The 19,262-nt window shown below is 48.6% G+C and overlaps 1 protein-coding gene across 5 annotated transcripts in view; it reads right to left on the bottom strand.

The window, feature by feature from the left end:
• Positions 1–19,262, bottom strand: part of PEBP4 (phosphatidylethanolamine binding protein 4) — a 214,477-nt gene that overhangs the window by 178,089 nt on the left and 17,126 nt on the right. For 4 of the 5 annotated variants that reach the window (XM_015079248.3, XM_053216434.1, XM_053216432.1 and 1 more), the window contains exon 3: positions 16,689–16,815. In XM_015079248.3, the coding sequence (XP_014934734.2) occupies positions 16,689–16,815 (127 nt within the window). Of the gene's footprint in view, positions 1–8,684; positions 8,981–16,688; positions 16,816–19,262 lie in introns of those variants that run through there. The other variant, XM_053216435.1, reaches the window with a different exon arrangement.

Genomic DNA, 19,262 nt, shown 5'->3' with positions numbered 1-19,262 from the left:
CAAAGCGCATTGTGGCTGTTTATGGGTCTGCTCCATAAATGAGAAAGAGACTTGGCTAAAGGCAGACCCCAGGACCCTGCTGGAGGGAAGCTGTACATGACACAAAGTTTCTTCCAGCAGAAGACAGCATCCAAACTCAGGGACCCCAGATTCCACTGGTGAGTACTGGGTTTGCACAAGCTGCGGTGGAGTAGAGGTGGGCACTGAACCCTGAACTTTTCTCGTTACGTTGCACAGACCTTATAAATAGGGGTTTTGCAGCCTGATGTGCCTGAAGAAGACACCAGGGTAGCAAGTCAGACAAACCCAGAATGGCAGTGATATTTCAGGCACAAACACCTGGGACTTGGACTCCATCTCACTCTGATGGTCCCCAATGCTCTCACAGCTTAAGCAGGAAGAATCACCCCAGGAGCTCTGAACTGTTACAAATAGGATTCATTTACCTACTGTCTGAGAGGCAGCCATGATTTTGTAATTAAACACACAAATTTGGGAACCAGACAGCTGGGCTTCAAATCCGGGCTTCATCACTCGCCAACTGTGTGACTTTAGGTAAGTTGCTTAGCCTACCTGTGCCTCAGTTTACCTATCTGTAAAGCAGAGATAATAATGATTGTGAAGAGTAAATGAGTTAATATTTCTAAAGTGCTTAGAATAGTGTCTGGCACATGTCAGTGAATGCTAAATAAAACAAAATGATCCGGCAAAGAAAGGAGATTGAAAAGATTTTCAATAAATGTCACTTAAGCTCACATACATGGATTCTCCCTCATGGCTGACTCCTGGCCTCAAAGGCAGGGACTCCTGAATGGGGCTGTAGGGGAGGGAGTGCACGAAGGGTTAAACCCCCAAGTGAACAGAAAAACAAGTTCCATCTGGTCCCTGGGACAAAGCGACAGCCTGCAAAGCCCCCAGCCCGGGCTCCTGCTCAAAGGACACATTGCTTTTTAAAATTCCAACTTGTGGCTGCCTCGATCTATAAATCAACCAGTTCTCCACACCCTAGAGCTCGGAACAGGATTCACAAATGGCAGCGAGACATTCATTCCGAGAATAGGCATATGAAGTGACTTTGCACTCAGGGTACCCAGCCTCTCAGCTTCCCGGAAGGCCCCAGGGCTAGTGCTTCATCCTTGTCTCCCCTTCCATGCAGGAACTGCTCTCCAGGTGGCAAAAGGAAGGAAGGAAAGATAGCAAGTGGCCAAGGCTCAAGCTGGGATTGGGATTTTCTTTAGACACTCCACTTGAGGAAAATGTCCCTGGGACTCAGTTGCATCCCCATGCTTATCATCCACACAAAAAGAAGAATAAAGCCACTTGCCCTACCTCCCCACACCACTGCTGGGACCCCATCTTCAGATACCGGGCTGGGAGTGGGACAAGGCTGACTCATGAGAACCACCAAATATTCCTGCTTGGGGAACCCTATGCAGGGAAGCAGGAGCTCTTTGGTGGCTCCTGGCCGCTGTGCGTGCAGGGTAGCTTGTGCCCCAGCATCCCTTGCAGGACACCTGGAAGCGGACAGGGAGCCAGAATGAAACCCAGAGCCCTCCTTGGGGACCCTCATTTGAGGCAGGGCCCCTCCATTTTTAACCATCTCCCTGGACACATGCCCACACCCAGTAACGCCGAATCCCGCCCTAGCACTAACCCTGCAGAGCACAGAAGTAATTCACAAAAAGTTGGGCAATTCAAAGTTACAGTTTCCACAGCAACCGGCACTCAGACCATTTGGGTAGCTGAAGCTTTTCCTCTTAGCATTCACTCTTTTTCTCCCCAAATAGCATTTTTTTTCTTATTATTAAAGTAATACATGTTCATTGGAGAACATATGGAAATTACAGACAAGTGTAAAGGAGAAAATAAAAATCACCCTTAATCTCACCACTCGAGGTGATCCAATGTCAACATTTTGATGTATTCTCCATTCGTCTAGTTTTTTTTTTTTTCATGCATAAAAGGATACAATTTTTGAAAATTGGGACTCTAGTGAAATTACTGTTTTATCATTTGGTTTCTTCCACTTAAAAATATATTGTGAGACTTCCAATAGCCTTACACATTCTTTGAGAATATGATTTTTAATGGCTTCATGGTACTCTTTCATATAGATAAAACATACTCTATCTAACCAATCTATTGTTGCACGTTTAGGTGGTTCTCCTTTTTTTCTTTTGCTATTTTAAATAATACTACAGTGAACAGCCTTTTACATAAATTTGTGTGTATGTCTCTGATTAAGTAACCAGATGAGAATAAATTCACAGAACTAAGATTACTTTTCAAACACAATGAACATACTAATGATTTTAATACGCATTATCAAATCACCCTCTGGAAAGGTTGAAGCAATGTGTATTTCTACCTGTAATGTAGACTCTTCTTTAAAAAAGAAAACAAAAACAAAAACAAAAATACCCTCAAACTGAAAATTTGGTTGGGTTTAAATGAAATCTGTACAATTTATAAAAATTACATTTCCTTCAATTTAAGCATCCTCTCCTATATTTTTAATGAATTTTCTTATTTCTATAACCACCTACTAACATCCTTTGCCCTCTATTTCTATGGGGTATTCATCTTTTCCTCTGATTTATAAGAGCTCCTTATGCATAAAGATAATAATCCTTTGCCATATTTGTGGCACATATGTTCTCTCAGTTTGTCATTGGATTTTTATTTTGTTTATGGCATTTTTAAAGTGTAGAAGTTTCAAATATTGTTGTAACTCACATCTCTCCTTCTTTTCCTTTATGATTTTGTCATTTGATTTCTATGCTTTGGCAGACCTTCTCCACTCTGCGATCATTTAAATATTTACCTATCTGTTGCTTTCCAGTTATTTTATGACTGTGTAGTTTGGGTTTTACATGGACTGCCCTAAACCCCGTGAGTTTCACGTAGAGGTGGGGTTCTGAATTTGCTTGTTTAATGGTCCTAAGGCTGGAGTTGGGTGATAGATGGTTGCCAGGGAGATACAGGAATTGACTTGTCTGCCGCTCCTGCCTTTCAGGAGCTCTCAGCCTGGCAGGCACCTTTCCACAGGGCCCCAGGGTTTTTGCTAGTGAATGGAAGAAATGAACAAGGAGAGGGAAATAGCTGTTCCGCGATTACACACTGAAAAAGGTGCACCTCACGTGGCTCTGTTTCCCATCTGAGATGGGGGAGGTGGAGGATGGGGAGCGCCAGATGTAGGAAGAGCTGGTGAGCAGCTCCAGTCTCAGCACGTGAAAAATCAAGAGATTGGATTTCAAATCTGAAATTAACCATCACTCTATTTGCAAGATGAGGAGCTAGAGGCAGTTTTGCTGGCATTGCATATCATCGAATACCAAGTGCTCATGAAGAGGGACTGAGGGAAGAAGGAGCCTGGAACTTCAGCTCCCCAGAGATATGGACTGTATCTTCTGTCCAGCACCCCACGGGCCTAAGAGTTGGTAAGTACCAGGCAGGATGGTGTCATCCTAAGCAAGAGGGTGGTTGCCACCAGCCAGCATCCTGGAAGATGCCACTGCAGACTGCCCCCTTGGTCCAGCCTCAGGTGATTACTGCCTTCTGGCATCCCTATTTCAATCCAGCCTCCGAAACTTTTTACTGAGGGTCTCTGCTCAGTTTCTGAAGTCAACTCTGCATGTGCTAACAAGGCAAGGTGTTTGTTCATTCATTCCACAGGTTTATTGAGTGTCCACTATTTGCATAGTCCTGTGTTCAGCCTTGTAGATCTATTCCTTTTCAACCAGGCATAAAATATTTCCCTTCCATCTCCCCCTCTCCATTTTCTCTCCTTAGACCCCTTTAAAAAAAAAAAACCTGCAACCCTTTATCTTGAATCTCATGTCCTCCAGCTATCACCCTGCCTCAGCTGTCATGTTCCAGGCTGCACTAGTTACCTGGGCATTGGAGAAGATTATAACCACTAACATTTACTGAATTCTCCCTGTGTCGGCACTGAAGGCTGTAAATACATGATCTCTCATAACCTTTATCCAATAACTTTCATTCAACAAATATTAAGTGCCTACCACGTGACAGACTCTTCTAGTGCACAGGACAGACTGGTGAATAAACCAAAGATTCCTGTCCTCATGAAGCTTATATCCTAGCTGCGGGGTGGGGATGGGAATAGACAAAACAAAGAAACACAATAAATGAAGAAATTATATGTAGGTTAGAAGGTAATAAATATGATAGAAAGAAGTGGGGAGAGATTAGGGGGCCCAAGAGTACCAAGGCTGGGAGATGGGAAGGCCTCCTTGAGAAGAGGGCCTTGAAGCAGAGATGTGAAGGAGGTGAGGATGTGTGCCATAGAGATATGAGGGGAAATGCCCTAAGACATGCCTGTTATGGTCAAGAAACAAAAAGGAGGCTGGGTGAATAAGGCAAAAAATGGTAGGAACTGAGGTCAGAGAGGTGGAAATGGGCCAGGTTTTAGGGTTCTGTAAGCCATTGTGAGCACTGTGGCTGCTACTCAGGTGAGCTGGGGATAAATGGAGGATTTTAAGCAGAAGAGTAAACTGATGTGACCTGAAGGTTAATTTAATTATTTTATTTTATTTTATTTTATTTTATTTTATTTTATTTTTCTATTCTATTCTATTCTATTCTATTCTATTCTATTCTATTCTATTCTTGTGACCTGCAGATTTAACGGCTCATCCTGGCTGCTACATTGAGAATATGCTGGGGGTCTGGGGCAGGCATGGTGGCCAAGAGACCAGTTAGGTGGCTGTTGTGATGACTCAGAGAGTGTGTGGCCCTGGCTAGGGTGTTAACAGTGGAGAAGAGAAGTGGTCAGCTTCCAGAGATACTCTAAAAGCAAAGCCAACAGGGGTTCCTGGTGAGTTGGATATATATTGGGAGAGCAAGAGCAGTTATCACTCCAAGATGTTCAGGCAACACCGCTGGAAGTCTGGAGTTGCTCTTTGCTGAGATGGCAAAGGCAGCAGGTGGAGCAGGTTTGGGGGAGGGTAGACAGTGGGCACTTGGGGTTGGATATATTGCGTTTGAGGAGCCTGTGAGATACCTCAGTGGCCATGTGAGTAGAACGTCATAGGGATGGCATTTAAAGTCATGACCTTGGATGAGACCACAAGGGAGAAAGTGTAGAAAAAGATGAGAAGTCCAAACACTGAGGCCTGGGATATCCTACACCAAAAGGTTGGGGAGAGGAGGAGCAACCAGCAAAGGAGACTGACAAGTGAAGAACCATGAAGGATGAAGGCAAATCCAGAGAGTGTGGGTCCTGGCAGGGGCTTGGGGAGGGGATGTATCTAGGAGGAAGAAGTGACCACTGGGTCAAATGCTCCTGGGGAGACAAGAAGGATTAGGATTGGGAATTGGCCACTGGGTCTTACCCAGAAATGGATATTATACCCATTTTAAGGTGAGGAAAGGGAATCTTAGAGAGAAGATCCAAAGTCACAGAGTTAGGAGCACCAGAGCTACAACATAAGACAAGGTCTATGCAAAGCCCAGCCTGCTTGCTTCTCATACTAACCCCTCAGACTCTGAGTGCTCTCTAAACCAAAGGAATGGCTCTGACACCCATGGATTCTCACTCCCAATGGACTATTCATACCCATGAAGTTGAACAGTCCCTGCAGGTCAGGGAAAACTGGGGATGAGCAGAGGATCACAAGCACAACTGTAAGTATCTTTTTAATGCCGAGTGGGATGTGAGGGGATTCTCAGAGTAAGCATTGTCTGCCTGGCCCTGCTTTCCTTCCACCTGTCTGTTTCATCCACCTAATTAGGGCCTGGCCCCTGAGGACATTTCAAGTTAGTGGCCCCTGGTTTAATGAATTCCAGTCCAGAGATACATGTATTTGAATAGAAGGGCATTTCCACAACCAACCGGCAAAGGGAGAGACGGGGCGAGGGGTGCAGAGGCGTGCACAGCCAACCCAAATCCAGGACCCTCCATGTCTCCGTTACCGGATAGGTCTCAATTGTCTGACCGCCCGGGGCAATGCCTTCCTGGCCAGTGTGCTGGCTCTCCTTGCCTGGGGCAGGATGATAGTCACCGATCTCCCTCTGGTGTCAGCTCTTGCAACTGCAGCCCCAGGAGACAGCAGGAGGCTATGTATGCCTTTTCATACATGCAGGGCCTGGAGAGCCACGCCTAGGAGCCCTCCTTCTCCCGTCTGAGCCTCGTCTGCCTCTGCCCGGGCAGGTCTGGTGCTCTAGACCCCAGGTATGAGCCCTCTGCATTCCCAATTGCGATAGAAATAAGTAAGACGTGGAAATCAGGATGTCTGATGGCTCACCCTGGTTCTCCCTTAGGTTAGCAGTACAGACCTGTAGACCTAGAAGAAACCAAGGGTCTCTGATTTGTGCACACCCCTGCACGCCCCCACTCCCCAAACCCCATCTCTCCCTTTGCTAAGTCATTTGATATTTCAAGGCCCATTTGGAAAGGGAGGTGATGGAACAACAGGAGCTCTACTCCTCTACCTACTCCTTCCCCGCTTGCCTTAGGGGCTGGCTTCTGCCCTGGACCTGGAGCTGCGTGGCTGCAGTGGCAGTTGGGAAATAGCTCGGGCCATTTGGGGCATACTACAGGTTGCCTCCTACTCTCAAGGGGATGAGCTCTGGAGCCCATACAGACCTGGGTTCAAATCCTGACTCTGTCACTCACGAGCTCTGGATTCTTTCTGTGCCTCAGTTTCCTGACCTGTAAAATGAAGGTAATCCTACCTACTGTGCTAGGTGGCTGTAGGGCTTTAGTGCCACAATGCTCGTGGGGCACTTAGCACAGAGCCTGACCATGTGGAAAACAGTCAGTAAACGTGGCTATGTAGTAAATGCTTGGGGACAACAGGGATGCAGGGGGCCCAGGAAAGAAGAGCACAGTACAAGAGCCAGGGATTTGAGTCCAAGCTTTATCACTACACTTAACACATCTGTGCACTAGGGCAAGCTAACATCCACAAGGCTGTGAGGAGACTCAAATGGGGTGTGAGGCAATAAGTAGATGGGTACTGGGCTCTGAGGCTGAACATCTGCCTTCTCCGGCTAACCCTGGGCCAAGGATCCCCAGTGTGGGCAGAGACACCTGCCTGGCCCATCTCTTGGGACTGATCGGAGATAAGAGCTGTCATGACAAGGAAAAGTGCTTTGAAAACTGGAACACTTATACTCTTGTTACCAAGAGACACCCCCCCCCACCCTGTCCCCTGCCAGCACACTGCACTTAGCTCCATATCGTAGCACAGATCTCACTGCACAAAAACTGCCTCCTTCTTGCCATCTTCGAGCATACAAAGGTCTCTGCCATCAGGGAGTTTACATTCTAGTTAGAGAGACATACAAGAAATCGAATAGCAGGAATACCCAAGATGACAGCAGGGGCAGGAGTGAGTGGATCCTGCCCGCTGCAAAGTCTCAGTAGAAACGTCAGGTTGAGGGGAGCACAATTCCCAAAAGGGAAGCTAAGCCACAGGAAAACTGGCCACCGGCTTGGGCAAAGATGGACAAACCCTTGCATGGTGAAGAAGGTGCTGGCACTGGAGTCAGGAGGCCCAAGTGGTAGCCTAGGCTCTGTGTTAATCCAAAAAGGCTTCATACTGTAGGATTCCAACTCTGACATTCTGGAAAAGGCAAAAGGTATGTAGACAGCAAAAAGATCAATAGTTGCCAGGGGTTGGGAGATGAGTAGGCAGAGCACAGAGGATTTTTAGAACAGTGAAACTACTCTGTATGATACTGTAATGATGGACACATGTCATTATACATCTGTCCAAACCTATACAATGTACGACAGCAAGAGGGAACTCTAAAGTAAACTCTGGACTCTGGGGGCATAGGTTCATCAGCTGTAACAAATGTACCACTCCAGTGGGGGCTGTGCAGGGGCATACAGGAAATCTCTGTAATTTCCACTCAATTTTTCTGTAAACCTAAAACTGACCAGCATTGAGGGTGCACTGGAAAGAGAGTGACATACCTCAAAGTCCACACCTATAATCTCCTCTTTAGGCCACCATCTTTTCTCTCCAGTGACAGCAGGCAACAAGCCATTGTACATTCAAAATTTGAGTATCTGTCCCTCCAAATGGCTCCAACCAGGGGCAGGCAGCTATTTTAAAATCCAAGAAGCCTCTACTTACACTGCCACCAGTCAGCTCTGAACAGATCCCACACACACATGAAGAGCCCCACACAGACCCTTGCTGAATGACCTTTTTTTTAAAAACCAGGATGCAAACCCAGTGAACTCTCCTTTCAGATCCCACATGCCCCGCACCCCACACCCCCCACCCCGAGGAGTGGCCCACACAGTTGTTTTTTTTTTGTTTTTGTTTTTCAAAGAAACATTATTTGATCTGAAAAACATCTGGAACCTGTTTCCCCACACTTGACTGGAAGCTTTCAGGAGACATCAGATGCCCCACCGCTGAGCAAACACCCTGTTTGCCTGTGCTTTGGAGGAGCCCCACCGTGGACTGGGGATAGGCGGTTCGATTAAAAAGCTCGGGAGGGTCAGGCACAGGTCTGACCGTGGGTTCTGCAACCCCCAGAGCAGTGAAAAGTGGGGGGGGAGGGCCGGGAGTGGGGGTAAAGAGGACTGAAAATAAAGGTCAAGGCCAAGAAGTTTCCCAATGAAGCCACCCAGGCGCAAAACATCGCCATACGAGCGCTTCCGAGTTCATTCTTACAAAGACAACCATTCACATTCTTACTTTCAGGAGGCGCTCCTCGTGGGCAGGGCTGGGATGTGTTTTTGCTTGTGTGCCTGGCTCCTGTAACAGCGTCCCGCACAGGGGCACAGACGAGGCCCCCACGAGGACCCGCCCCAGCGAGCGGATGCGTGAGTGGCACCCCAAGTACGGCGTGCACTTCGGAGGCCGTGTCGGGCATTTTCGCCACGAGCATCTTTGCCACAAACATCTTTGCCGCATAAGCAGCGGCCGTAAGGCAATTTTGCCGTAAAAGATGATGAAAAGTAGCTGGCCGACGGTTTAGTTTGACAGTTTGGTTTCATTTCTCCATTTTATACTATATAACCTTAGCCCTCACCGCGGCCTGTATGTACAGTGACGCAGAGTTTTCAACCCACATATCTCATAGAACTTTGGAATGTGGATCAGCGCACATGTGACCAGATGCCAAGAACTAACAGCCGTGTAGAAGGCTGTCACAGCGCCGTGCAAAGCTCAGTTATAGATGCGCATCCTGGTATTTGGAAACTGATACCTCTCTCAAATGCAGGAAGACATTTTAGTGAAAAAAGTGTGATGCTGAAAAAGGAGACGAATCAACAAGAAAAAAAATGTATAACACGACGAATGAAAGACTTTGAAGACAAGTACCTAGGTACAATCCACAAAATCAGTTATTTGTGTGGAGTTGCCATGAAGCTACACTATGCCTTCTGAATGTATTCAAATATTTTATATTTCAGAATAGTCTTTTTAATTTTGTTATTCGTTTTTCATGTTTCATTATGCCATTTTTCATGAATGTCCCTCTTTCATTTTTCATGATTTTAGTTTTTGCAGCAAAATTGCCTTAGCCAATTAGTCGTGCAGCAAAAATGTTTGCAGCAAGGATGCTTATGCACGAAACTACCTAGAACTCCATCTGTTTTCAAGTAACAGGATGGAGTCCAGAGGCAACACTATGTAGCTGAAAGTCAGTGGACTGGAAGGGATCTAAGGCTGGCTCTTCCCCTTCCTAACTTTGGCAAGTGTGACCTTGGGAGGTCCCCTCATCTGCAGTTATGGGAATAATCCCTACTCTGCCCAACTCCCAACATGGTTAGGAGGATCGTGTGAAATCCTACCTGAGAAGTTCCTCTGCAACTTCAAAATCTGACTGCAAGGGTTGGAAATGGTGACAAGCATTGCCCCTCTTTCACTGGGTCCTGTCATGACCAATGGCATCGCCACAGCAGATGGCCAAGAGGCCTGGGTGATTTTAGCAGACTTGGTCCAGGGACAAAGGATAAACTGACACATGAGCAGGTTCTCCTTCATGCACGCCTCCTCTACTGGGCACCGGGTGCCCTCCTCACCTACCTTCCCAGGTCTTGCTCTGCCCATCAGCCCCGCTCCCTGCTCTGAGCCTCAAACCCACACAGGCCTCCTTCCACTCCTTGTACTCTTCAGACTACAAATCTGTCTCTTACAATGACAGCTGACACCATTTGCTAAGCTTATGTCACATGTTAGGCATTGGGTTAGGGTTGCAGGTCATGAATTCTCCCCTAAATCATCACTCAGTGAATTGCTGAACCCCCCACCTTGTTCTGGGTTTACTGTCTGCTCCCAGGCCCCTGTTCTGGAACTCTTCTGTCCATCCTCAAGAGCAGTGCCAGGGAATTTGCCAAATCCCAGTGGCTCTCCCCAGCCTGGCCCTGCAGCTGCTTCTCCCCGAGTCTGAGCCTGGCAGCCACCCCTTTCCATTCCTGCCTCTCTGGCCCTGCACCTTCCTAACCTCTGTCTGAAATGCCCACAAGGTGCAACTTTCTCACATTCACACCCGAAGCCCTTCTGGCCTCCAGATAGCATCTCACCTCTGTGTGAGGGGCTCTGCTACCTGTGCTCCAGCTCACAGGTCCAGCAGCTGGGGAGACCCCTCACCCCTCCTGGGGCACAGCGAGCACACCTATCTCTCCTCCTCTTCCTGCTCACCCACGTGCCGGGGCCTGGGGCCTTGGAAGCTTCTGCTGTGCTTCCCACCCTTGACCTCTGAGGAACTTGGATACCTCGTTCCCTTTATTTGACCTCCACCATCCCTGTGGTTCTCCTTCTCAGATAAGAACTTCTCCAATGGGCCCATTATCTCTAATTTCTGCTGTTTGGGGCATTGCCTTTCCACTGGCTCCTTCCTGCCAGCACTTAAATAGCTCAGGTGCCCTTTGTCTCCCTGAAAACTTCTGGTGTGTGTGGCCCACACTACCACGTCCTCTCCTCATTCAGTCCTCCCTCCCTGCCAGGGCTCCCCAATAGTCAGCTGGGTTAGGTCGGATGCACTTTTTCTGTGGCCTGTCTGACCTGACCTCTGCAGGCTGGCTGTAGCTGACCACTCCGTATCCTCCCCCGAGTGAGTCCCACCACCTCAAAGATTCCACGCCCCGCCCCCTGACACTGAGGACCCAAATCTAGGCCTGCAGCCCTGCCTTCACTTCCCAGCGAGCTCAGCGGGCAGCTGCCTCTGGGTGCACGCAGGGTCCTCAGATTCAGCATCTGCAGAGTTGCTGGCCTTTGTCCCTATAGATCTAGTTCTTCTCTTGTGTCCCTTGGTAGAAGCCAAAATAATGGTACAGTGCCCTACCATACCTGGTAATTATTAACCACACTTCCCCTCACTCTTCAGAGCGTCTTGTTTTGGAGGATGAGTTATATGCTAAGCCTCACCCTTGCTCACCTGCCCGGTCATCACAAATACCCAAGGGTCACACTAACCCTCCCTCCGCCACGACCCCCACTCCTCCTCAGTCACCAAGCTCTATGGATTCCATTCTTTCTATCTCTCAAATCCATGCCACAGTTCATGCCCTTACATTGAGGGCTTCAGCAGGGTGCTCTCCCTGCCTTCAACCTCCTCTTTCTTCCATTCTTCCACCTGTGCTGCCAGACTGACCATCCTGAATTGCTAATCTGGTCACATTCCCCAGCCCCTCCCCAACCTGGCTTCAAAATAAAATCCAGACTCCACACCAGGGCAAGCAGTGTCTGTGGCCCCTTACATAGTGGCCCTGTCCTCTCCTGAGCCTCCTCCCTCACCCGGCCATCTGGGCCCCCCCACCCCCATGCCCTGCCTATTCACTGTCTGCAGTTCAGCTCTGGGTACCTCCTCCTGGAGGCCTCCCCAGACTGACTCAGCTTGGCTGCCCAATGGTAACCGCAGCTCGTCCACCGCAACACTGATACCACGCGACTCTGTCTGTCTCCCGACCTAGGCTGGGAGCTCCATGGTGGCGCCTTTTGTTTTTTGACTTTGAGGCACTACCATGGTGTCTGTGTGTTCCATAGATATTTGTTAAGTGCATCAGTTTGTATTCCTAACGCTGAATTATGCCTGGCCACCCCCGGCATGTATGCGTGCTCCTCCTCTGCCCCTTCTTTCCCTGAAGGAGAGAATCTGCTCCATCCCTCATGGGCTGCTCTACCCAGCATTCCTCTGAGTGTCAGGAGCCCCATGTCCCTCCTCCACTAATCATTTTGTGACCAGCAGCCCCTATTTTTCTGCTCTGTGTGTAAAGAGAAGGATGGGAAGTGGACTAGTTAGCTCTGAGGTCTCTTGCAGCAAGGAGAGTCTGTGACTCTACCACATGTGTCCAGACTTGTGTGTGTACCTTGGGCCCGTGAGGGCAAGGAGGTGGCCCCCCAGGAGGCAGTAACACAGACCCTACAGGCCCAGGGTGGGGTAGGGCTTTGCCTGTCCCGTCTGTTTGGAGGATACTCAGAGTTGCCTGCTTTCTGGGACGGAGAGAGGAGCCAAGCCTGCCTGGAAACCTGAGGGACCCCAGGACTCCTTGTTCCTTCTCTCTAATGCAATGCACATTCCCCACTTAAAGGTAATTTCTTCACTTCAAAAGGATTCCAGCTGGTTAAATTCAAGGTGAAGAATAGGCCTCAGTCAAGAAGCTTCTCAGGGGCCTTTCGGTTTACATCATCTTGAGAAGGGATGCATTTTAAGACACTTGCCTCTTAATGTTTGTCAAAGCACCAGGGGAGAAAGCTTCCTCTTATTTCAACACCTCTCTTAACTCTTGGGGTTGTTGGCACAGAGACCATCCATATTTCCCTGCACTACTTTGCCTTTTGGAAAACCCACTGGATTTCTCTCCTGGCTTTCCTCTTCCCAACCCTGAGCCCACCCCCACCCTGGGTAGAGGAGAGACTAATACTGGCTTCAGCAGCTTTTCTTCAGGCTGCCCCGGACACCCAACAGCTTAAAAGGCAAACCATGGGACTCACACATCTTATAGTTCACCACACTCCAGGAGGTATCCTTCCAGCAGCCACTCATTCATTCATTTATTCACCCCCTCACCTAGTCAGTCAACATGGGGCCCGCAATGCTGGTAGGGGCTGTGGGTGGTCTTGCTTTCCTAGAGCTTACAAACTTGTCAAGACTATGGGAGATATGAACAAGCAATCATAATACAAGACAGAAGGAAGTAAACTCTAGGTCTGATGGGTAGGGGGCATTTAAAAAGTTCAGAGAGGGGGCACCTGGGTGGCTCAGTCAGTTAAGTGTCTCACTTCGGCTCAGGTCATGATCTCGTGGTTCATGGGTTCGAGCCCCACCCTGGGCTCTGTGCTGACAGCTCAGAGCCTGGAGCCTGCTTCAGATTCTGTGTCTCCCTCCGCCCTCTCTCTCTGTGCTCTTCCCTCCCCTGCTCATGCTCTGTCTCTCTGTCTCTCTTTCAAAAATAAATAAACATTAAATTTTTTTTTAAGATAGTTCAGAGATAGAAGACACCAACCAGGGATGAGGATAGGGCCAAGAGAGAGATAGGGAAGTCTTCTTAGAAGCAGCAGCATTTTGGTACAGGCAGGGTGTCCCAGTAGGCAGGGTCCAAATATGGGAAGTGGCCTGAACAAAGATGTACAGGCAGGAAGACCTCTAGTAGGCACAGAGGCACTGTCCCAGGCCCACAGCACCTCTCCTGAGGGTTTGCTTGGTGATGGTGGGGGGCTCCCAAGACATGTCCACTGGCAGCTGCTGCTTTGGTGGCATTGCTTTAATCACTTTGAAGCAAGGCACTATCCCCACATAGCCAGACACAACCTGCTTGTCCTTTCTCAGTAGGCCCCGGGCCCAGAGGAAATGCCTTCAATCCCATGCTTTGTCACTAAGGACTCGGGCTCCCCTGCCCACACTCTTGAGAGATCCTATTCCCAGAGAGCAGCCCTTCCTCTCCAACTGTTCCAGTTTCTCTCTCTGTAGAGGTGTTTGTTCCCTCGACACCTTAAGGGAAGCTCTAGCCATCATATCATTTCTCATTACCCCTGGCCTATCTCCACCTCTTCACCACCACTCTCCTTAGCAAACACTGCTTTCTGTCCCAAGAAAGCTTCCATTCAGCAAGCCCCCCCCACGCCGCCCCCGTCCCCTGACTGTGCCAGTGCCCTGGTGTCTCTGCTGAGAGCCCTTACCAGTGGTCTCCTCCGGGGGAACCATCCTCATTTGCCCTCAGCTTTTGTAGATTTAGTGGGGTTACCCAAGGTCACTGGTTCAAGGATAGGCATGTGATCTAAGCAGGACAAATCCTGGGATTTTTAATGGTTGAAAAGTGTCAATCTATTTTCACTGGGATTGATAAACTAGTAAAACAAATCTGAAGCTAATGGGGTTGTCTTTGCCACCACAAGGAGAGTCTATTTACGCATAAAACCAGCACAGAAAAAAGTAGAGAAAGGGAAAAATAGATTTCTGGTGATATTGTTTGGGCACCTGAATCCAGCCATGCCTGAAGCTATTCCTGGAGTTTTCATTTTGTGAACCAATAGTTTCTTCCCTCTTTTGGCACAAGCCGGTTAGAGTTGGCTTTGGTCACTCATCACTAACAGTCTCAACTAAAGAGATACTTATTTCACTTGCAGACTTGATGAAAACTTTAAATGAAATGACACACAAATAGTACCCAGCATAAAGTGGGTACCACTCGATTAATGGTGTTTTTTGATAACCCTGAATCGCCTTGTCAAATGTCAGTTAAATTTACAAAAAAAAAAAAAAAAAAAAAAAAAAACCCAAAACCCTCTAGTTCTATAGTAGTAGAATATTATGTTTCCTTCCTTTGTTTCTACCACTTTGACCAATTTTTTCTTTGTGAAATCTCTACTCTCCTTGGCTTTCTTAACCACAGTCCCTGCCCTTCATAAGTCTCCAGGTTTTCTGTCCTGCCCCACCTCTGGACTGAGACAGGGTGGGAAATTTCATGATCTGGAGGGAGTGATGTTTTCTCTTCATTATATGCCCACACCCCAGGACAATCGGTGTCAACTAAAAGGAATCAAATGCACATTTCCCAAATTTGCTTCAAACCAAGTATGCCAGGTACTCAGAAAAGTCTGCACTGCCATCTAGTGGACATATGCTATAACATCAGGCGGAATGGAGTCCTTTGCTGAGAATCTCTCCTAGGACAGTCACTGGACTGAGAATGTGGTTGATCTCATTACTTTTCAGTGGCAAAGCCAAGGACACGTGAATTAATGGTGAAGGTCAAGCATCTAGTCCCCACCGGGCAGCATTATACTCTTCCCTACAGGACTGGGCTCCTTCCCCGCAGCCCTCCACCTCCTGTTCCAAGTGTTAGAATCACAGTGGCCTATATCTCCTCTGCTTCTCCCACATGTCCATTGGTGTGCCCCAGGCCAGAGGTCTCCAAGGGAAGAGGGCTGACATGTGCATGTGTGTGTGTTCACGTGCATGCATGTTCATGTGAGTGAGGTTTGGGAGGGTTGAGGGAGAGAGACTCAGAGGCCTTCTCGTCACTTGCTTGCTTAGCCTCCCGGAAGAAAGGATGTTTTTCAAGGTTGCAAACACAATAGCCTGTCAAAGCTTCATGTTTTCAATCTCATCAATTGTGAGACACATCACAATCTACTGGTTCCCTGATAGTGAAAACAGTTTAAGAAAGAGAAGCATCTACCCTCCACATCTGAGTAAACTTGCAAATTCCCTCGCCCCAGAACTTGTTATTTTGTTGTTTACGTAGTCACTGCTATCAGGCCTGGACTGACAGAGGGGAAGAGCCGGCGGTGGCCTCTCCCTGCCACGGTGCACAAAGGGGACCAGAAGGCTGTGCATATGGTGTGCATGTGGTCACCTCCTGACCATGGCCCTTCAGCCTCCACCCATTTGTGACCTGGTTCCTGGACACATCGCAGTCCTTTTATGTAGGTTGATATTGGCATCTCCTACTAAAACACAGCAGACAAAGCAAGGTTGCCATCCTCTCCTGACACTGTGGGGGCTCAGTGTGACCCAGGAATCAATGAAGAGAGAAACAGTGACCGGAACACTGGAGCAGCTCCCCCAGGACATGCTCTGGCCAGTGGGAGCGGCAGCCACAGTCCACTTTCTACTTCCACGGCCCTGCCCCAGGCTTACTACATCCCCAAACCAAGGGAAGCTTCCAGAACAAGATAGTACTAACCATTTCCTAGAAGAAAGAATAGTTATTTCCAATTCCTAAAAGAGCTTCAATCTTCTATTTCAGACAAGTTTGAGCAAACGTTTCGGTGTGTTTCATACTGCGACGATGGAGTCAAGGCGCACTGTTCTGCTTGTTTAGCTACATGAGAAGCCCTGCTCATTACTAGTTAGCTCCTCCCCATTCGCCAGCCACCTTGAACCTTGAAAAGGACTCCCTACACCCCCTCTCTCTTCCTTTTCTCTGCTGACTTCAAAGCACGCATCAGCCGGTCTCCACATAAACTGACGAGCCAGGCTCTGGGGCCCAGGGGCTGCAGGAGCAGGGAAAGATCCTGGCAGAGCTGCCCCACAGTCCCACTAAGGCTTCCGGTCTGCAGCCCCCTCCAACCGACCCCACCCTCCTCCAAGGCCATGGGGCTGCTGTGAGGCAGGCGCATCCTATGGCATCAGCTACCTGGTACCACCAGACCCAACCCAGAGGGCCTTGCTTCAAGTCACACAAATGAACAAGCTCAGAGGGAAACCAAGACCCACGGCCCTCCCGCTCCAGGCTTTTGCTCACTCACCTCCAAGGCCCCAGGGAACTTGACAATGGGCTCATCCCAGTGGGTGATCTTCTGTCTGTAATTGTTGCAGTCGGGAACAAACATGCAGCCAATGTTCCCCAGTTCTGGGTAGAAAACTTCAAGGCCCCTGTGGAGAGAAGGAGATAGTCAGGGGGAGTCTGGCAGGTTCTAAGCCTTCAGTCTAGCCCCATTGGAAATGTAGAGTCAAGTGGGATGGAATCCTAGGCCTGCTACCAACTAGTAGTGGTCACTAACTAGCGTGACTGGTGTGACCTGAGAGTTACTTGACCTCTTGGTGACTCGGTTTCTTCACCTGTAGAATGGGGACACCCCTGAAGTATTGGTGTGAGGAGTAAAGTAGGTGATCAAAGTTTACAACAGAGCCAGCAAGTCGTCAGTGGTCAGAAAGTGTGAACTATCATCTGTATTGACTTCTCAAAAAGAGCATGCATCCTTAGACAAACCTGGTCCGTGTCTTTAAAGTAGGATTGCGTTTATAAGAACAATATTTGCACATTGCTTTTCGGGGAGGTTCTCTTTACATCAAGAAAGGTTTAACAAATTAGCACATCCTTCTTCACGGGCACAGACGTTCGTCAACCCTAAACAAATCAAGATCCACTGTATGTCTGGAAACCTCACCAATAGTTAAATAATCCACATCTTTGGGTCAAGCATTGCCCAATAACCTAGGCTCTCCACCTACCATTCCCTGCACTTTCAAAATGCAAATATCTCCTAGGAGGTAAAATATCTGGTCACTAAGACTGTAGTACGAATCCATTTATCTATTTTTTTCCCTGCAAAGAAGGCCTGAACAGCAAGAATGCTCTGAGAATCAAGTTTACTGGAAGGGCTGATCCCATAACTTCACCAGGGTTAGCCTTAAGGGCTTACCTGTATCTGAGCCTCAGGGATGTATACCAGGCTGGGATGTCAAAAAGATATTTAAAAATAACAACAACAACAACAACAACAACAACAAAAACCTTGCCCTTCCTCTCTGTCCTTCTGTCACTTTATATCACCAAGACCCAGGATCTCTATAGGGTGCATTGGGTTAAGATGATTCGCTGACAGAGAAGGGGTGAATTCCTAGCCTTGCCCAAAGTCCAGCTTGGCTGACCAGCTCCACACCCTGCCAGTGGTCACCCAGAGCTGGCCATGATTCCCTTGCTGGAGATAATGCCTGGAGGAGACCCGGTGCGAATATAATGGGGGAGTAGATCCGGAGGGGGAGCTCCTGAGTTCTGGACCCAGGGAGAAAGGCAAGGCCTGCCTCCCAGTGGGAGGGAACTCACATTCTCCTCCTGACCCACTCTTCCAGTGGCTCCTGAGGGCCAGAGCCTACAACACCGAGCAGACACAGGACGTCCTGTGGGCCAGCACCCCACCCCCCCCAAGCCAGCCTCAGGCCAGTTAGCTGAACTTCCGGTTTGCTGAGCACACTTCTTTCTTCTACCTCTTGGCAAGTTTACAGTAATTCCTTTGGAGGCCATGGTTTGAATGGCTTTTGAACAAGTTTTAGAGGACGGGTTTTCATTTTTCTTCCCGGCAACATTTTGGTTGTTCTGCCAAACAGCTCCCTGCCACTGCAGCTGGCGAGACCCAAGGCTGAGAGAGGGGACCCTCCACTGGCAGAGAGATGGAGAGTCAGCACATAGCCCGGACTGGGAAAGGCCACGGGGCAGGCAGGATGGAAACGGAGGAACACAGAGGCCTTTCCCAGGAAATGAACGGGTTTCCTTATTTTATCCTGGTAGAATTACTGCAAGTGTTTAAACAGTTAATCAAAATCAGCAAGCTGACGTTTGGTGAGTGGGCCTAAAGGGTAGGTGCCAGGGGACCAGGGATTAGGTCCCTGCCGCCAGCCCCTGTCACACCACAGGGTGCTGCCAGCCCAGCATCTGAAAACTACATGTTACTCCACACAGCAGGCCATGCCAGGGGGCCGTGTGCAGGCCTCTGTTCTGTTCAGCAGTTTTACCAAAGGCTTGGATCAGGACACAGAAGGCAAATTTATTTGAATTGTGAGCGGCACAAAGTTGATTAATAACAACAATCAAATTGGTCGTTGATTAAAATTAACAGATGGGGGTCGCCTGGGTGGCTCGGTCGGTTAAGTGGCCGACTTCCTCTCAGGTCATGATCTCACGGTCTGTGAGTTCGAGCCCCGCATTGGGCTCTGTGCTGACAGCTCAGAGCCTGGAGCCTGCTTCTGTTCCTGTGTCTCCCTCTCTCTTTGCCCCTCCTCCATTCATGCTCTGTCTCTCTCTGCCTTTCAAAGAACATGAATAAATGTTAAAAAGAAAAAAAAAAAACTAACAGATGATTGCAGTGCCTGCGTGGCTCTGTTGGTTAAGCGTCCGACTCTGACTCAGGTCATGATCTCACAGTTCATGAGTTCAAGTTCTGCGTCGGGCTCTGTGATGACAGCTCAGAGCCCGGAGCCTACTTGGGATTCTGTGTCTCCCTCTCTCTGCCCCTCGCGCTCTCTCCCTCCCTCAAAAATAAATAAACGTAAAAACAAAAAGTAACAGATGATCAAATCAGCCTAAAGAAAGATCTGGACAG

This window comes from Acinonyx jubatus, chromosome B1 (genome assembly GCF_027475565.1).
Source record: "Acinonyx jubatus isolate Ajub_Pintada_27869175 chromosome B1, VMU_Ajub_asm_v1.0, whole genome shotgun sequence".
In the NCBI taxonomy this organism is placed as follows: domain Eukaryota; kingdom Metazoa; phylum Chordata; class Mammalia; order Carnivora; family Felidae; genus Acinonyx; species Acinonyx jubatus.
The sequence above is the reverse complement of the archived record's forward strand: the minus strand, read 5'-3'. Positions and strand labels throughout refer to the sequence as shown.